Below are 19317 nucleotides of genomic sequence, written 5' to 3' on the forward strand. Positions count from 1 at the left end.
TATTTGTATAATTCTATTAAAAGTGTATCACTTATTCATCATTGAAATAAAGATGGAATGTTTATTTTTGGCATAATATATATAGTGTATTCTTAATGATATATTACCTCTCCAGAGGTAAGAAAAGTTGTCATATCCTTGAACATATATTTGAAAAAGATGCTGGTTTTCGACCCATTTATGAATATAATAGAATACACAATAATAATGTCATAATCCCTCATTAGAAGCAGACACGTGACATTCATTGTACAGCTTGAACAGTCTGTGCTGGAAGTACTCAACAAGCCATTTTGTTCTGTGAGAAGACTGTGGGACCTCACAGAGAGCATGAGTTTATAGCCTATGATGTCTCATACCACAGAACATTATGCTTCTCATTCTGTGTACACATCTGCACTCCTGCGAAGTTTCCCGATCCATTAATAACATATTGGTAAGAATAAAAAAAGCAGATGATGTTACACATAGGAAGGAACCATGTGTTCTGTATTCTAGGGATATTACAAAACAAATATCAAAACACTCTCATGTGCTTTGAACTCTTCCCTCTCTGAGACTTCAAGAATAGAACTGGCTGTATTATACAAGATGGCATGCAAATAGGGCCTCGCTGTGCTGAAGAAAAGCAGACCAGTCTTACAGCTCTGCGGAGGAGCCCAGCCCTGGATGCTCAGCTTTTCCCAATTGGTGATTGGCATTGAGCACAGAAGGTTCACCATGGAGCTGGCGCTGAGCTGGGTTTTGCTTATTGCTACTTTAAAAGGTAATTCATGAAAAAATAATAAATACCAAATGAGTAAGTGAGTGGCATTAGTGGGATAATCAATGGGCATTTGTGACAGCTTCTTGAGCAGAATGTCTCTGTGTTTGCAGGTGTCCTGTGTGAGGAGCAACTGGTAGAGTCTGGGGGAGGCTTGGTGCAGCCTGGAGGGTCCCTGAGACTCTCCTGCGTGGCCTCAGGATTCACCTTCAGTAGCTATTACATGGCCTGGATCCGCCAGGCTCCAGGGAAGGGGCTGGAGTGGGTCACATGGGTTTGCAATACTGGTGGTAGCACAGGCTACGCAGACTCCGTGAAGGGCCGATTCACCATCTCCAGGGACAACGGCAAGAACACGCTGTATCCGAAGATGAACAGCCTGAGAGCAGAAGACACGGCCATGTATTACTGTGTGAGATACACAGTGAGGGAACATCAGTGTGAGCACAAAAACCTCCGTGCAGGGGTTCTTAGAACCAGCAGGGGGCGCGCGGGACACGTGGAACTCAGAGTGTGTCCCAAGGGTACAAGTATTGAAGCATTTTGTTTCAGGCAGGCTTCATGACATTTAAAAAAGTAAGTATACAAGTAGAAGAAAGAGAAGAGAGACAAATAATTAAAATCTAAACAATGTAAAATGCCACATAAAAACCCTAATAATTCATTGTCCACTTAAAAATACCCCAAAAGCAATTAACATAATAAAATACTGTAATACAATTAGGAAATCCGTTATTCAGAGTGTGAATTTTGCATTTCCTATCCTTTGCATAGTAAAGAAAAAAAAATTAAGTGTTTCATATCATACATGAACAATTTAGAAAAATACATTGTAAACTTGTAAGAGTGGTTATAATACATGACTGTATTTATATGTATTTATGTATATATGTATGTATATATATGTATATATGTATATGTATATGTCATAGGCCATAGGTTGGGTATGGTATACACATAGCCAGAATCTACTAAGGTAATAAGATAAAAACAAGAACTATCTGTCAGCTGTATGAAAACTAAAAGTGACATTCCCTTTAACCCACAGTGAAAAATCACATCATGTTATATGAAAAAAAATTAAATCTACACACTTGAGTGAGAAATTAATTCAATAAAATTGATGATACCGAGAATCAAGGCCTTTAAAGATTTAAATAGTCGTGAATTTTTAGTTTCATTTCATAATTTTTAACTTTCAAAGTTTGTTTTGGGGCAAGATCACTGATAAAGTTCACATACTGATTATTTCATATATTTTCTTTTTCCATTAAAGATCATTAATAAATGCCTGAAATATGCAGTTATATTAAAGTTCTGATGACACTGGATCAAATCTTCATGTATTTTTTAACTATCACTTCAAGTGTTTCAGTGTAGTAAATTTATTCAAAGAAACAAATAAAATGAAAATCTAAATGGCACAGCACATATTGTAAATAAATTGAAAACAAGTGTACATATGTGAGAAAGAGAAAGCAGTGGCCCCTTAAACCAAGGCTGGCTGAGTACACAGCAATGACTGTCACCTGCACGTCAAATCATCTGACAACAATTCCAGGTGAGAAGAGACAATGGAAACGTTGCTGTGAGTCCCCTGAGCTTCGTGATGACCTTCACTGACCTTGACTGTGGGGCTGTGAAGCTGTGGGAGAGGGAGCAAGTTGACAAGTGGTAAGTCCACTGCCCCCTGAGATTTGCCACATCTGGCACTGAAGGGTAATCTCATTTCCTCAAGTGTTGGATGGAGGCTTTACACACACATTTTTTGAAGTGCAAAACTGATTGAACTGCATGAGAAATTGGAAGCTTCAACTGAAATAAGTTTGAGTGCTTACGTATTCAATGCTGCTCATTTATTATACTCACTTGAATTTAAAATAGACAACAAAATTTGTTTATGGAGACAATTGTTTATAGAGACAATTACTAAAATCTGTAGAGATATGGACTATACAGATATCTAGTATGATATCAAGAGGTCTCATTAAATGTGGTGCATTAAAAATAATGATTTCCATCATGAAATTCACAATGATTTACCATGCAATAATTTTTCCACATATACTCTTATCTGCCCATTGCAGAAAATGCCCATTGCACAGTCTTCTCCAAGTAGAATAAATCTCTAATTTTGTTTGTAATATTTGTTGTAACATTGAGGCCTTACATAGGTTTAATTTTGCAGTTATTTGGATTATCATAATGATTGTAAAAAACTAAAGCACTCAATTATAATATTGAAATGTATGACATTTCAAAACTACTCAGACATTAGAAAAATTGTCAAATTCATTACAGCATGTAATTTTACAAATTTCTATCAAGGTTATGTGGCACAGATCATAAAATTTAAACCACTGATTCATTATTCTGTCCTTCTGTCCTTGTTCTCAAACTACTGTGTGACTGAGTGACATGCATGGACTTTTATTTAGAGGGTGCACTGATATTATAGGAGTAAGTGCCCATTAAGGAAAATAAGGATCTTTCTGATCTTTAGACTCATTTCAGTATTTAAAAAAGAAGGAAGAAAAAATAGAAAAGCAAGACAAAAAAGCTCCTTTGGTCTTTTCTTTCTTGACACTCACCTCAAAAGGTTGTTTCATGAAAAAAGTGTTTCTTATTTTTCTTTAAAAGCAGTTGAAAGTATAAAATTCTTCATCTCCAAATATCTATCAATTTTTTCTGTACCAGTACAGATATATAATAAACTACCTTCATCTATTTTTTTCAACTCAGTATATTCTATCTGCAAATTTGTTTCATGTATACAGACAAAGAGCACATTTAAAGGAAGGTGGGTGTTGTTTACTGTCAGGTTTAGAAATTTCTGCATATTTCTTATCCCCGACACTGTGCTTTTATATCTTTGTCTTACCTCTGAAGTCTCAGTTTATTTTTAAAGGACAAAACATTCTCCAGTCTGCAGGATCCCAATCATCACTTGAGTCAAATAAAATTCTGCTGTGGTCATCTGGCCCATGTTGCAGTGAAGCTCAGGGAATCTGGTAACAGTCTGGATGGAAGTCGGAGCCACAGTGAGTGGTGCTCAGTGTGAGCCCAGTCACAATCCTCACCTCTTCAGCGATCAGGACCCGAAGATCCTGCTTCTGATAGCATAGGGTTGTGCAGTTCTTTCTGAGGGACCTGAGCATCCCTCAGGGGGCTCAGGGTTCCCTGGAGCCAGCCCTTCCAGGCCCCAGCATAGGAGCAGCTTCATGGAGACCATTGCTGCTGAGACCCTGGTCCTCCTCACTCCTCATCCTCCTGTGACCCACTTCCCCCTATGGAAATGTAGTAATGATGGCCCTGTGTGCCTTTCATTACATCTTCTTTATGCAAGTTATACTATGTAACATTTTATATCTATCAACCCGAATCATTGACAATCTTACTGAAATCTGTTAGATATCAACAATGTCTCCAATTCAAATTTTAAAACTTCATTATTGGTGAGTACATGCCGTTAAGCCTGCAACCAACAGTACATTGTTAGTGGCAAATTTTTCCCTAAATCTCATATTTTGCCATCCCTTTTCATTCTTGCATTCCCCACACCCTGACTTGGTCAAAGAGACTAGAGATTTCCCTATTCTGTTTGTGGATTTCCTTTCATTAGAAAATCCTCTTAAGCTTCAAATAAATCACAGTGTTTATATCTACATTCAAAGTTTGGTTAAATAATATCAGGTTTTTGTTGCTTTATGCTGCACTGTAAGATTAGGGTAAAAATGGCAGGCAGAACACAGAATGATGATGATGCACTGACATTAGCGCCCTCAGCAAGAGGATGAGATTGTGCGATTTCACAGCTGCTCTAAGTAGTTTAGTATCTTTTAAAATTTACAAAATGAATTCTTCATCGGATTTATATCTTTAGATAATTAATTACGAGTATTGAAAGTTCACATTTGCATAAAATCATAGAAGCTGATGTGCCTACAAAATTCCTCATGGTAACTAACTTCCTAAAAGTTTACTAATTAAAAAGGATAATCAAAGAAATTTTACATAAACATGTATATTCTTTGCCCTGAGAGAAATGAGTTTAATGTTCTTGTTGCTGCATGAGAATGCTTTGAAAAAGCCTAATGAATACAAACTTCCCCTGCTCTGTGACTATGGTGACATATAACATCCAAACTTTTCACAGTAATTGCACTCTGAATGTATACCTACCGCTTCCAGAGACTATGGGGTCATGAAATATATGATGAATAATTAGAAATAGTCATGAATTTCCTTTTATTATGATGAACACACAGATTAAGTACTGTTATAGTAGAATCATAAATAGTTTAATATGTACACTTTCCCTGATTTGTGCTTGTAAACTCTGATCTTACTGATTGTGGGTATAATTCAAGCAGAGTGCCATTAAAAAAGACTAATTAAATCTATAACACCTAATGCATTTCTGGAAAAAAAACAAACAGTGCAAAAACCTAATTTAGACTTCTAAACTTACTGGAAAATCTCAGTGACTCAGTGATGCTGACACCATGTATAGATATATAAGCATAATACAGAAGACAAGAACTGGTGTGGAGAAACAGCACAATACAGTTCATTTATAATGATACAGTGATTGAAAGGAGCAACAGGACAGAGTCAAATAAGAACTCAAAGGAAGGAAAACTTAGCAAGTAGGAAATTTCCCAGACCTGCCAAGTTATAAATGACACAAGATTTACTAAAGTGAACACTCAAGTCCTGTGAAGAGATCACGTGATAGGGAGAGCAGCACAGGCTGAGAGAAGCGAGATTCTAATTCACAGGAAAATATGAAACTGACCCAAATGGCATTTAGAGCCTGTCACTCTCACCACAAAGCCAGAGTGCAGGGACTTGAGAGACTAACAGGGTCATTGATGGTCAATCTGTGATCTCCATTCTCATTTGTCAGGGTTTTCTCAAGGATTAGCCAGAAATATTTGGGGGGGATTTTATTCACTAACTGCATGTATGGCACCTGTGTTTCCAAGAGAAATGTGGGCCTCAGTAACTTGTATGGCAGTGTTCACAGACCATGCCTGTCCATGGACTCCATTGCACACTCCTTGTACAGGGCACAGATCTTAAGATGTTTGGTGCATGGATGCTTCCATCCGGCCTTGAAACCAAGCTGTGGCATTGCAGGCACAGGCAGGAAACACTGCAGGAGGGAGGACACTGCAGAGGCCCCCACAGAGGCAACACCAGCACAAGGTGGAGTGAGTGCTGGCACAGAGAGGCGCCTGTGCCTTGCAGACCTGCATTGCCCCATTTGCCACAAACCCTGGCCTGAAGAGCCATCCCCTGAGAATGCCAGTGTGGGAGCCACCAGGCTTGTGTTCTCACCCATATGGAGTCAGGTAATAGCTGTGTGGATGAGTCTTCCAGAACCTTGTCAAATTGTGACCTTGTAACACAGTGACATGAGGTCAAAGAGGATAACTGTGAGTCATGAGGTAGAAATGCTCTAGTGGGGTTTTTGTGCTTTCTTCAAGTTGTTACTTCTTCCAATAAGCTCTGTGGACTGGGAATGTTCACTGTAGGCCAGGCCCAACACTGCAATTGGGGAAGCACTGAGCATGGTTAAGTTTATAAGTACAAACTGGGTAGAGTCTTCTAAATTTGATGCGTAGTTCATTCTGATGCTATTTGTCTCAGACATTTAAATTAATACAGGAGAGGTTTCAAACTCTGGGGCCACAGTGAGGGAGTAAAATGACTTTAGTAAGAGATAAACCAGGATGTGAAACAGGATGGAAAGCTGCGATTTGAAAGCATGGGGGGAGAAATAAAAGGACATGAAAAGATTGAGATACCAAGACATTATCTCACAGGGGGTTCTCAGATCATCTTGAATGAAATCATTGTTGCCAAACTCTCTCACTGCAGTCAAATCCGAGGAGGGCACAGCCCTGTGTTAGTTTTTCATGCCAAGAGCCCTCTATATATCAGAACACCATGCAAATAGGGCTCCCTCTGTTGATGAAATCCAGCCCAGCCCTGACCCTGCAGCTCTGTAGAGCAGCCCAGGTCTGGTGTCCAGCTTTTCCTGCTCATTGATCAGTACTAAGCACAGATGGCTCACTATGGAGCTGGCCCTGAGCTGGGTTTTTCTGGTTTCAATTTTCAAAGTTAAATTATTCAGAACAAATATGCCCAGGGCATCAGTCGAAATGTGTGCATTACACAGTGGACCTCAGTAACAGTTTCCTGAGCCAGGTGTCTCTGTGTTTGCAGGTGTCCATGCTCAAGTGCAGCTGGTGGAATCTGGGGTCGGCATGGTGCAGCCTTGTGGTGGGGGGGGGGTAACTGAGACTCTCCTGGGTGGCTTCAGGATTCACCTTCAGTGACTATTGGATGAGCTGGAGCCGGCAGGGTCCAGGGAAGGGGCTAGTGGATCTCAGAGATTAGGTACCAGGATGGTAGCACAAACTACGCAGACTCCATGAAGGACAGATTCACCATATCCAGAGACAATGGCAAGAACATGCTGTATCTGCAGATAAACAGCCTGAGATCCGAATAATCGACCGTGTATTACTGTGTGAGAGATACAGTGAGGGAAACCTCAGTGGGAGCCAGTCATAAACCTCAGTGCAGGGGTGGTTAGGACCAGTAGGCGGCGCTCGAGACACACAGCACAGAATCTACCACAAGAGGACAAGTATTTCACTATTTTATTATTTTAGGTTGGTGTTATGACATTTTAAAAAATGATACTATTGAGGCTGGGGATTTAGATCAGCGGCATAACAGCCTGCCTTGAAAGCGCTCAGTCGTGAGTTCGATCGCTGGTGCTGAAAAAAAAAAAAAAAAACCCAAAATGATGCTATGGGATAATAGAAACAGGAAAGAAACAAATTCTAAAATCCATACTACATAATATATCAACTAAAAGGCAGCATCATAGGATTTGTTGTCTAAAGTCCACAAACGACAATAAATCCTGTTAAGAAAACTGTGTAATATAGTTTGTTATTTTCCATTTTTTTTTGTACCTGTATTGAACTCAGGACCAAGTGCTTGCAAGGCAGGCACTTATGCTACTGAGCTAAACTCTAGGCGTTATTGTTCATTATTAACACTGTGCATTTTGCATTTTATATCCTTTTCTCAAAGAGGAGAAAAATCTTTTTCAACGTTTATAATAGAATAAGGTAGTAAAATACAGTATAAACTTGTAGTGATGTCCCTAAGTACATCATCTTACTTTTCTCTCTCTTGTTCTTCTTGCTATGCCTCCCTGGAACAGCTGGGTCATGGGAAGACTGATTTTGGCTTGTTCTCCTTCCGGGACCTGCATGGTTTGTGCCAGGTCATGGGAAGGGAAAATTGGCCTCTTTTTCTTCTTGTTTCTCCTCCCAGGCCCAGCATGGCTTCAAAAGTGTTCTTGCCATTAATAAAATAGATCATTTAACAGAAGTGTGGTGACACTAAAGTGCATGAAACTCTTTCAAGTGTAACATCACAAACAAAATTGCAGGAAACTATCTTTATCTCGCAAGTGCATTCAAAAAGATCAGCGAAGGTTTAAAACATGAAACAAATAGACGAAATATATAATTGCTCTATTTTGTTAACAACTGTTATGTTTATACATGACTGTGAATCGTGTTTGATGATGCAGTATTAAAGTCATCATATTACAGTGATACATACTCTCAGTAGATAAATAGGCAAATGACCTATTTATATTCATGAAGGCTAAGCAAAGACAGAAAATGTGGTATACCTACAAAATAGAGGAAAACTCCAATTATTTTTAGGAAAATAGTTGCATCTTGAGACAATAAGACCAAAGTAATAATTCAGATGAAGAAAGTTAAATATCACATGATCTGTCTAAAATAAGAGACACACATCAGAAACAATTTGAAGAATAAAATGAACTTGTTAAGGAACTGAAAAGTCCCCTCTGCAGAAAGGTGAGGAAATCTGGTGCCGAGGGAATGATACAAGGAAGATTTGACACGTAACCATTACCTACCACAAACATACAGTGATAAGAAATTTATAAAGAATGTTGGATAAAAATAGATGAAAAAGAAATGTGGAAAGGTTTTCATGTGAAATTGATGGACTAGAATATTGGGAAGAAAAGGAAGAGGCATCTGTGGCACAGAATGACAACAGGGTGTTTACAAACCACTGTATGTAAATGCACAAAATTAAGAAGCACACACCAAGTTATATTGTAGACTAACTATTCAGGTAGGATGTTGAAGGTGTGCGATTGCTTCTCTTGATTGCTAACTGTTGAAAATATTTCATTTATTGACCTTTTCTACTTTTGCCTCAGAAAAGAATCTCTTCATTTCAAATATCCTTTTCTTATTTGGAGAGGAACTAATTTTTTGAGGTCTCTATTCATATGTTCTTGATAGCAGTTAACTGTTAAACTGATAGCTGGAAAAAATTTTTGCAGTATGTAGGTGAAATAAATTAGAAAAGCGTAATTATTTCATGGCTCATTTTATACAATAAAACATTTATATAAATAAGTCAAAAAGCAAAATAAAGGAGAGCTAAAAGGAGCAAGAGTAAAGAGACCTAAGAAATGGAGAGACATTAGAGGGAATATGATGAATAAAGAATTAAAGTGTTTTAGGCACATGCATAAGGTCTACAATGAATGTATCCATTATATACTGTAAATGCAATTGATAAAAATTAATAAGAACTAAAAATTAAAAACTAAAGTAGAAAAAAACGGAACAGAGGAAGGTAATGATAAGGAAAATGAAGAATCTCATTAGCAGGCTCCACATGAAGGCTGATGCTGTTTCTTTTCAGAAAAGAGAAGAACACAGCGCAGTCACACATGTTCTCCCCACAGGGAGAGGGGTCTGCACATGGCAACGCGAGAGTCCAGTAGCTGGATCGGGAAGTCAGTCTGCTTACAGGCCAGGAGAGCAGAGCCCTAGACAGTGGGGGTGACATTCACACAGCATCCGATCCTATATGGAGATCACAGATGCTATGGGAGTCAACATTTCACACGTTTACAAAGCAAGCATCATCAATGTAAAAGGCATGATCCGTGCATATGGATAAAAACCAAATCTGATGTAGAGTTGAAAACACAAAAGGACGCTATTAATTGAGGTTTTTAATTTCTCTTTTTGTCTGTCTTTGTATCTGTTTCTTTCTCTGTCTCTGTCTCTGTCTCTGTCTCTGTCTCTGTCTCTGTGTGTGTTTGTGTGTGTGTGTGTGTGTGTGTGTGTGTGTGTGTGTGTGTGTATTGGGGGGGGGCAACTCACAGAATAGCACCACGCAAGCACAGTGCTGCTCAGCTAAATCCCTGGCTATGAGTTTTCACATTCTCTTGAATGCATCTTTTCTTCCAAACTTGTCCAGCACATTCACTTCTGCTGTGGACACTGGCTCCTCTGAATGTCCTATTACAGCGCTGTCTATATAGCAGAAGGCCATGCAAATAGGGCCTCTCTGTGCTGGTGAAAACCAGCCCAGCTCTGACCCTGCAGCTCTGCAGAGGAGCCCAGCCCTGGTGCCCAGTTGTTTCTTACTTAGTGATTAGGACACAGCACATATGATCACTATGGATTTGGGGCTGAGTTGGGTTTTCATGTTTGTACTTCTGAGAGGTAAATTACTGAGAAGAAAGTATATGGGATGAGGAATGTGGACTTGGCTGGGATAAACTGTGGACATCTGTGACAGTTTCCTGTATAGGATGTCCCTGTGTTTGCAGGTGTCCAGGCTAACGTGCACCTGGTTGAGGCCAGTGGATGCTTGTTGCAGCTTGGGTTCCCCTTGAAACTCTCATGTACAACTTCAGGATTCAACTTCAGTGACTCCTGAATGAGCTAGGTCCACCAGTCTCTGGGGGGGGCACTGGAGCAGATCTCTCACATAAACTCTGATAGTAGTATTGCTACACTGTCTTTGTGAAGGGCTGATTCACCATTTCCCGAGAGAACAACAAGAGCATGCTCTATGTATGGATGAGCAGCCAGAGACCCGAGGATACGGCTGTATTACTGCGCCAGACTCACAGTGAAGGAACACCAGTATGAGCCTAGACACAACCCTCCGGGCTGAGGCACTGGGAACATGCTGGGACCCTGTGTCCCACGGAGAAACAGTCCGGGCCCAGGAGCAGGTATTGTATAGGAAGCTGGTCAGTGAGAGCTTCATGGCATTTCTTTGCTGCTTTAATTGTGTGACCTGAGGAGACCGTGAAATTGAGAGGCTTCAAATGGCCTATGCTGAGTCCAATTAAACATTTTCCATTAAATCTAATGTCGTATGTGTGTACTCATGTTTTGACTTTCTTCATCTCCTTTGAATGAATTTCACTTAATGAAAAAACAACACTTGTATCTATCTTGAAAAAATTTATGAGTTTTTCAGAAATAGTTTCTTTTAAGTGTTAAGTCATAATCATCTAAAAAGTCATCTAATTTTTCTCCCCATACTGAGGATTGAACTCACAGCATCATGCATGCCAGGTAGGCACTTATGCCACTGAGCTAAATCCCCAGCCTTAAATATTCATCTAATTTTTCACTGATGATGAGGAGTTGTCTTATGTAGAAATAAAAGGTCTGAATTAGTAAATTAAATGCTTCTCATCTCTGTGTACAGTGTCTGAGAAAACAGCCATCACATCTGCTTGGCCACAGCAGGAGATCTGGTCCCCAGGATCACACCGGGCTCTCTGTGAGAGGAAGATGGGCAGCCTGACTGCACTCATGGCAGAGTTTTCAGGCTTCTTTGTTCTCATTCTAACAAAGGAAAGTGATTTGTACTTAGACATGCATCTTCGTTTTGGTTCTTAGAATTTAGTGAGTAATAAAATACAGCCTAATTCTGTGTAATCTCTCTGTGTCTCTGTCTGTGTCTCTCTGTCCAACTTTGTCTCTTCCTGTTTCTCTCAGTCTCTCTCTCTCTCTCTCTCTCTCTCTCTCTCTCTCTCTCTCTCTCTCTCTCTCTCTCCATTTTTGATTCCAAAGTGTTAAATAACAAGAATATGTGAGGTCAAATACTCTAGTTTCATAATTTTCATCATTTCTTTCTTAAATAGTTTCTCATATTTCGGCCTTTATGCTTCTCCTTTGTTTCATCTCAGTACCTTACCTCAGTTAATTGTATAATTATCACATATTAGTCACATATACCTTAGTTGTGCTAACATAATTGAATAGACTTGCATACTTACTATTATTCTTTTGTTATGGCTTTTTAATATATGTTTTCATTTGATCATGTTCTTCTTTGAAACAGGAACATACACTATGGAGAGAAGAAAATCATTTTCACACCCAACCCACACAGATGCCTCTTTCCTGAAGGCAGAGCTGCGTTGAGGTTCTCACACACAGGCCACTGTCCCTCAGATATGATGATGGACCTCAGAGTCATAATCCTCCTGGGGAGTGAGATGCATCTCCCCCGCCTCCCCTTGCTCTGCACCTGAGCTGGACCAGCATCATCACTGAGGTGTCCTGTGGTTAAGGACTGAGATTTCTTCCTTCTGATATGATGCCCAAGGTACATCTGTTCTTTCAAAGTCAAAATTGAGGACACCTTCAGAATACATCACCACCTGAGATGTAGATCTATCTCTTCTATTGTAACTTTTGAATTCCCCCATCAGAAAATCCCAGAAATCTCTAGTTTCCTTCTGTTTCCTTGTTCACTTTTCTTTAGCGTTCAGTCCTGATTGTGAAAATTTGGACGATGGACAATGACAGTCACACAGTGTTTCCAGATTTGTGGGTCAAAGTAGAGTCAGAAACATGATCAAGAATGTTTCCATGAAGTGACTCTCCAAAAATTAAAATTATAGTCACAGTATGATGGCCTCTTAGTAAAGGAGAATTTTGAACATTTTGTTTACATGACCATAAACTACAGCAGTGACCCATGCAATCAGAGGTACCGAAAACACTCAGTCAGAACTGAATCTCTGAGCAACACTGCTAGAGTCAGAATGGCCCACTGCATAGAATCAGCTCTCACCCTGTCTCTCCTCTTCTACTTCCCAGGCTCACACACAAATCACTCTGGGTGCTGGCAAGAGAAATCCACTCACAGACCAGGGCAGTGTGGGAGCATCAACTCTGCAGGCACCATGCAGATACTATGGGCGCTTCTGTACCTGAGAGCAGCTTTGCTCAGTGAGGGTCCTGGTGCCCCCATTTCCTTACAAGTGCCTGGGTGTGGGGTGGGAAAGACTCCTTAAGACTTGTTTCTCCTTAAGCATCCTGTATGATCAGACACTTTGGAATTAAGTGGAAGGTTATGCTAAAGAAAGTGACACATGGGAGATTGAGAGTGGAAAAGTAACATTTTTAAAATTGACATTTGGGCGGGTTTAGAAGAAAATGGACAAAATAGCAAATGGTGGGGGTTATGAGTGCACTCACAGCAAGACCTAGCCTGTTGAAGCCCACAGAGACCCTCTTACACGGGTTCCATAAGTAGCTAGGTCACAAATTGCATGTAGTTGACTCCAGGGATAGCTCCACAGTGGATGGGGTACTCGATAGGGAGCACAGACTAAAACCCAGATTTCTGGGGCTACATCTTCATCCCTGCTGACACAGGCAAGAACCAATTCCTCCTGCATACCAACTCTCAGGCCACTGAGGACATGTTTTATATACAATGCACAGTGAGAGTGTATCACTTTGAGAAAAAAAAAAACCTTCATGCACTGTGCAATCTTCTGTTTATTTGTACATTGTATGATTCAGCTCCATGGGACTGGGATTCATTTCTTAAGTTAGGTAAATTAAAAAGGTGAAAGCTTCATTTTGGATCAGGGTTTCCAATGAACTTTTCCTTGCCTGTGCAGGTCTCATACTTCAGAGCTGGGGTCCTTATATCTCCTATAAAAACAATTGTTTCGTGGCCTAAATTCCTACTTCTGGACCCCACTCCTGGGATATGTCTTTTTAGTGCCATAGGTAGGGGCTTCAAATTACAACTTCAAATTACAACTGTTGGACATTGAAGGCTCGAATTATAGCACAAACTGAAGCCATACACATAATTTAGGTGCTTGGCATAAACATAATAAAAGCCATAATTCCTAAAAATAAATAAATAATTTTTTTTAAAAAGGGAAATTTTAAAAAGCCAAAAACCAACCCTAAAACATAAACATGCTGCAGGTATCCATAAAAAGCTGTACAAACACAATATTCAACCAGATCCCAGACTAATAGAAAACATTCACAACATGCATTTGTGAGAGATGAATTTCTTCAAAGTATATAGAGAATATTAAATATTCTACAAAATAAAGCTACAAATGAGTGAAAAATCTCAACATAGTCTTCAGATAATCAAAGTTATCATCAAGAAAATTAACATAATCAAAAGTGATTACATGGGTCTGGGGATTTAGCTCAGTGGCATAGGCGCCTTCCTTGCAAGTGCACAATTGTGAGATCAATCCCTGGTACCAATAATAAAAAAATTGATCACATAAAAGAAGGCAGCTTAAAAGAAGGGTGAAAATCACAGAGAAGTGGGAAATTCAACAGAGAAAGAGGATAAATTTAATCTAAGTATGTTTATGTACATTTAAAGATGCAAAATGAAGCCCACTAATCTGTACATATGCAGCAAATTATAATAACAAACATGTTTAACTAAAAGCTCCCACATGGTTCAGTGGGTGAAAGAAAAAAAGGCAAAATTAAGCAGTAGTGAGGATAGTAAGCATCATTATGTCTTACTTATTCCTCAGAAAATGTAAGCTGTGTGAAGATTCTGAAACTCATTTCGCCTGTTACTTTACAGTAAAAATGAGCTTCAGTGTACACTCCCAGCACAGTTCCAGAGTGAAGGCAGGTGAAAGAAGGACAGAGTTGCAGAAAACCTAGAAACTGCTTCCAGTTTAATTTCCTAGTGACATATTACAGTGTGACCTCTTTCCTAGGCTGTTGAAGCTCATCTCTTTTTTTAGGACATAGACGCTCCAGCTCTAGATTTCAAATTTTTATTTGCTTTTAACTTCAATTGTTTGATAGAGTCTAGAAACTTAATTAATTTGCAGTTGGTTCAGTTTTGTTGTTTTGCTCTTCTCTTTGTTTAAAAAATATGAGATCCACTCTTTCTCATTTACTTACATTTGCAAGATTACATGTAACATTTCTTGCTGTAAGTTGAAACTTTAAACACTTAATTACCTATTATCGAATCCATTAAGCAAGTTAAACCAAACTGAATTTTCTTGTGTATTTATTTTTATGGCGCCAGGAACCAGGGCCACACAAAGGAAAGGAAAGCAGTCTACCAGTGAGCTACAGCCCCACCCTTATGTTTATATATTGGAGTACTGCTGGATGTCAGTGTTCAGCTGTTGTCCCACACAGTCAGGATAGCTCTGCCTATTACACTATTACACTGTACACTATTACACTGTAGGTCCCTGTGCACTTTCTTAATCTATTCATCCTTACTAATGTTGAAATAAGTTTTACCTGCCATCAGGTGGTAATTATTATTATTATTAGATTTTTGGAGGGCAGGAAAAGGGAATAAAACACCGAAGTGTGTTGTGCACACATTTTAACTACCCATGATGAAGGCAATCAGTATGTGCATCAAATATGTGCCAATAAAAACAAAAATTTAAAATAAAAAGTAATGTGAACCAATTTTAATATGCGGGGTTAAAGTCTCTCTTAATGAGAAGCTAGGAATGAAAGATATTTTCAGGATAATGGATACACAGCAGTCCATGAATAGCCCAGGCAGAGACTTGTCCCAGACACGTGTGGCTCATTAGCACAGCAGAGAAGGCATCTTCTGGTGTCACAGTTGTGGGCTCCTGAGGCCTATTCTGTGTCCAAAGTAGACAAATGGCTCTCGTGGCAGTGGAGATGATACTGGATACTGTGACTCCCTGCTGAAGAGGTCACATCCAGAGTGATCTCTGCATCGCATTTATGCCTCTTTACACTGAAGGTCAGAATGCACAGTCCCCATGCTCAGGGTCTCCCAGTGAGGAGGGATGGAGCTGGGCTCAGATCTCCATCATGACTCACTCAGGAATTCTCAGCCCTGACAAAAGGTAGAAAAAAGTAAGGAACTTTGAGGTGAAAATAAATGTATCTTAACATAAAACCATGAAAATACATTATTATGAGTACATCTCCCATGCACAAAGAGAAATATAATCAGATAACTCTAATAGGCTAAACAATTTATGAGAACTTTTGTGTCTGATATATATTTTCCAAATTCCATGAGATGACAGAATTTAGCTGAGGGCTTCCAAATCCTGGAATATGGTAATGATGGTATGAGCAAATACAGAATGTAAAATGACCATGGATATAAGCCAGGACCTGAAAACTGGTGGGCATATATGCACATAGAATGTGAAATGAGTTTGTGTGTTATGCACATGCACCTATGCACACTTGCTCTATGAACCTCACAGTCCTGTTATCCCTGGGACCTGTGTTCTAATTTTCATATCCACAAAGCCATCCTTCATCTTTAAGCATACGTAGCTCCCTGACCACCACTTCCATTACATGTCCTTTATGGAGTAGGGGGATTGGGCCTGGGGCAATGGACCTCAGGGACATCATTGATTTCTTTGAGGGCTCAGTCAGCATCTTTCACACAGAGGCTGTCCCCCAAGTGTGCACATTCTCTGTCTCCGTGTCACTTCATGTATAAGAATGCACTACACAGGCAAATGTTTTGGGAGCCAAAAGATAAACTTGTATTGTACACTGACTTAATTTCTTTTGTATCTCAGCATTTAAAAGATCCTCAGAAATTTGCAAATTTACTCTTTGGAAACATGAAAAAATTCTGTTTTTTTCTTTTTCTGGTGCTAGCTACAAGATATGTGCTCTGAAAAATTTAGACAGGATGACGTGGTGATGCTGCATCTGATTTCAGGACTCACTGTGTTCTCCCACATTCCTATCTCTTGCTGATGCTGCAAGAGACCTGATCTGGCCTAGTGAAACACTCACAGTCCCTTTCTCCCAGTACTTTATCTGGTTTCTCCAGCTCTGGGATGCTGCCACTGCAGCTGGATGCTTCAGCCACCAGGAAGGAAACCTAGTGAATGTGTCAAGATAGTTGATAGCAGAAACACAGCTTGTAATTCATCCTTGGCAACTCAGCATGTCTAAAGACACAGCCAATTACTGGTTCTCTTTGAAACTGACATCAGTGTCCATGAGAAACACCACCATGCTCTACTGTGAAAGATGGTTTTAGGGGAGATAAGCGGGTTCCCAGACCTAAAGGTATGTACAAAGTAGCATGGAATAGTAGGGGGCTCTCAGGATCAACTGCAGGTGCTCAACACCAAGAAGTGGGGGCTGCCTGAGATCAGGAGTGAACACATACGACCAGGTGGGAAGGTTCTGGACTAGTGAAAGAGCTGGGATCTCCTGATATTCAGGAGTTGCCCCAGAAAGATGTGCAGAGAAGGAGGTTAAGGACTGAGGGCTTCCTTTTCGTGTCCGAATGTCCTCTCTGTCAGACCATCACACACACTGCGGAGGGCCCACAGTGCATCCTCTCCACCTCACATAAGAATTCTCCAGAGCCCAAGTAATGAAAGGAACCTGGTAGTGAGAGATTACATTTACATCTGCATTTTTCATCTGCTTCATATGAATTCCTGTGTGATGGCACTAAGAACTTAAATACACTGAAAAGTAGAATGAGAACCTTAGGAATACACATGCTGTGGAATACAAGATGCTCATGATCATCATCATAGAAAATTAACTAATTTTGTCATGTAGACAATGGACAGTCTTATGCTGTAACAAATATTTCAGTTTAGGAAAATCTTTAATGAAGGAGCAGACATTATGGAATACATCAGGAGAATTTAGGCATACTGATCCATTGCATATCTTGACAATGGACCTGATTATGTTAGCATTATCAAGTTGTATGTTTATGTCAAAATGCATCTCATTTATCCATCATTAATATTAATGCATCTACTTGTAATAGGTAATTTACTGTGGAACATTTAATGCGAGATAAGACAATGAGATGCCAGATTCTTGAACATTTGTTTCCAAAGATACTGCTGGTCTTCTCATTTGTGAATATAATGCAATTGAGAAAAATCCTGTCATATTCTCAAAGTAGAAGAAGACCTTTGGCAAATGTCATGAAGCATGACCATGCTGTCTCAGAACTGCTCTGTCAGATTTGAGAACTGTTCCAAGGATCATAGGATGGGCATGAGAAATTTTATAAATGTGCCTCACATCTCATAAGTCATTATTCTTGTCACACTATGTTCACAGCTACAAATAAATGAAATTACCAAATCAATTAATTACATATAGAAGTAAAACTGATGATGTCATCTGTTTGTCATTTCACAGACACATAGAAAGAGACCATGTGTTCAACATATAGTACTAGGGATAATCCAAACACCTCTCAATTCACTCGCATGTGATTCCCTCACTGACACTTCCTTAACAGAACTGACTATATAGCAGGAGGCCACGCAAATAGGGGCTCCCTATGCTGATGAAAACCAGCCTAGCCCTCACCTTGCAGCTCTGCAGAGGACCCCAGCCCTGGTGCCTGGCTGATCCCACTCAGTGACCAGGACTGAGCCTATGGCTCACCATGGAGCTGGAGTTGAGCTGGGTTTTCCTGTTTCCAATATTAAAAGGTAAGTTATTTACAACAAAAAATGCTGAGGACATAATTGGAAATGTGTGAGTTACACAATGGACCCCTGTGACAGTTTCCTGAGCAGAATATCTCTATCTTTGCAGGTGTCCTGTGTGAGGACCAGCTGGTGGAGTTCGTAAGAGACTTGGTGCAGCCTTGAGGGTGCTTGAGACTCTCCTGTATGCCTTCAGGATTCACCTTCAGTAATTAAATGCACTGGATCCTCCAGGCTCTGGTGAAGGGCCTGGAGTGGACCTCAACTACCAGTGACGGTGGTGCTAGCACCTACTACGCACCCATGAAGGGAAGATTCACCATCTCCAGCGATAAAGTTAAGAACACGCTGTGTCTGCAAATGAGCAGCTTGTCACCTGAGAACATGGCCGTGTATTACTGTCCAAGAGACACAAAACTTCCCGCAAGGGCGCTCATGAGGAGCAGGGGGCGATGGAGATCCATTGAATGAGGCCAGCCCAGGGCCCCAGGAGCAGGTGCAGAGCAGGAACTGATGGTTTTCTGCAGGCCTGTTGCGTTTCCTCTCTGTCTTCCCATCACAGGAAGAGAGCAGATAAACCCAGGGTTCAGATGACTTAGGAAGTATACAAGATACAAGTACAGTTTTTCTTATTTATACGTATTATTTTCTTGGTTTCTTTTATACGATCTTTCTAAAAAGGGTGATAAAATTAAAAGTACATTTTGAGAAGTTAAGTTTCTTTTGAATGTCACATCATCATTTTCTAAGAATGATATTCTTAGTTTTCTCCTCATAAAGAGCAATTGTTTGTTTCAGGAGTAAATGTTTCAGGTTAGAAAATTAAATTATCCCCATCCCTCTGCACAGGTTCTAAGACTTAGCAGCTCTCTCCTCTCCTTGGCACCTCAGGATGCCTGGT

The 19317-nt window shown here is 39.9% G+C and overlaps 1 protein-coding gene across 1 annotated transcript; it reads left to right on the forward strand.

Annotated features, from left to right (window-relative positions):
- Nucleotides 1-663: 663 nt before the first annotated feature.
- Nucleotides 664-18887, forward strand: LOC100719200 (immunoglobulin gamma-1 heavy chain-like). Its single transcript, XM_063254239.1, has 4 exons — nt 664-766; nt 877-1293; nt 18526-18557; nt 18651-18887. Exons 1-4 carry the CDS (start codon nt 670-672, stop codon nt 18885-18887), a joined length of 783 nt encoding a protein of 260 aa, XP_063110309.1. The 5' UTR covers nt 664-669.
- The last annotated feature ends 430 nt before the right edge of the window (nt 18888-19317 follow it).

The sequence above is a fragment of the Cavia porcellus genome, unplaced genomic scaffold (assembly GCF_034190915.1).
Source record: "Cavia porcellus strain 051 isolate PalLab524CR breed Dunkin Hartley unplaced genomic scaffold, mCavPor4.1 scaffold_8, whole genome shotgun sequence".
NCBI classification, from domain to species: Eukaryota; Metazoa; Chordata; class Mammalia; order Rodentia; family Caviidae; genus Cavia; species Cavia porcellus.

Coding starts and splice junctions, on each gene's coding strand:
- LOC100719200 (XM_063254239.1), top strand. CDS start 670: ATGCTCAGCTTTTCCCAATTGGTGATTGGCATTGAGCACAGAAGGTTC. Junction 767..876: donor GCTTATTGCTACTTTAAAAG/GTAATTCATGAA, acceptor CTGTGTTTGCAG/GTGTCCTGTGTGAGGAGCAA. Junction 18,558..18,650: donor AGGACCAGCTGGTGGAGTTC/GTAAGAGACTTG, acceptor TGGATCCTCCAG/GCTCTGGTGAAGGGCCTGGA.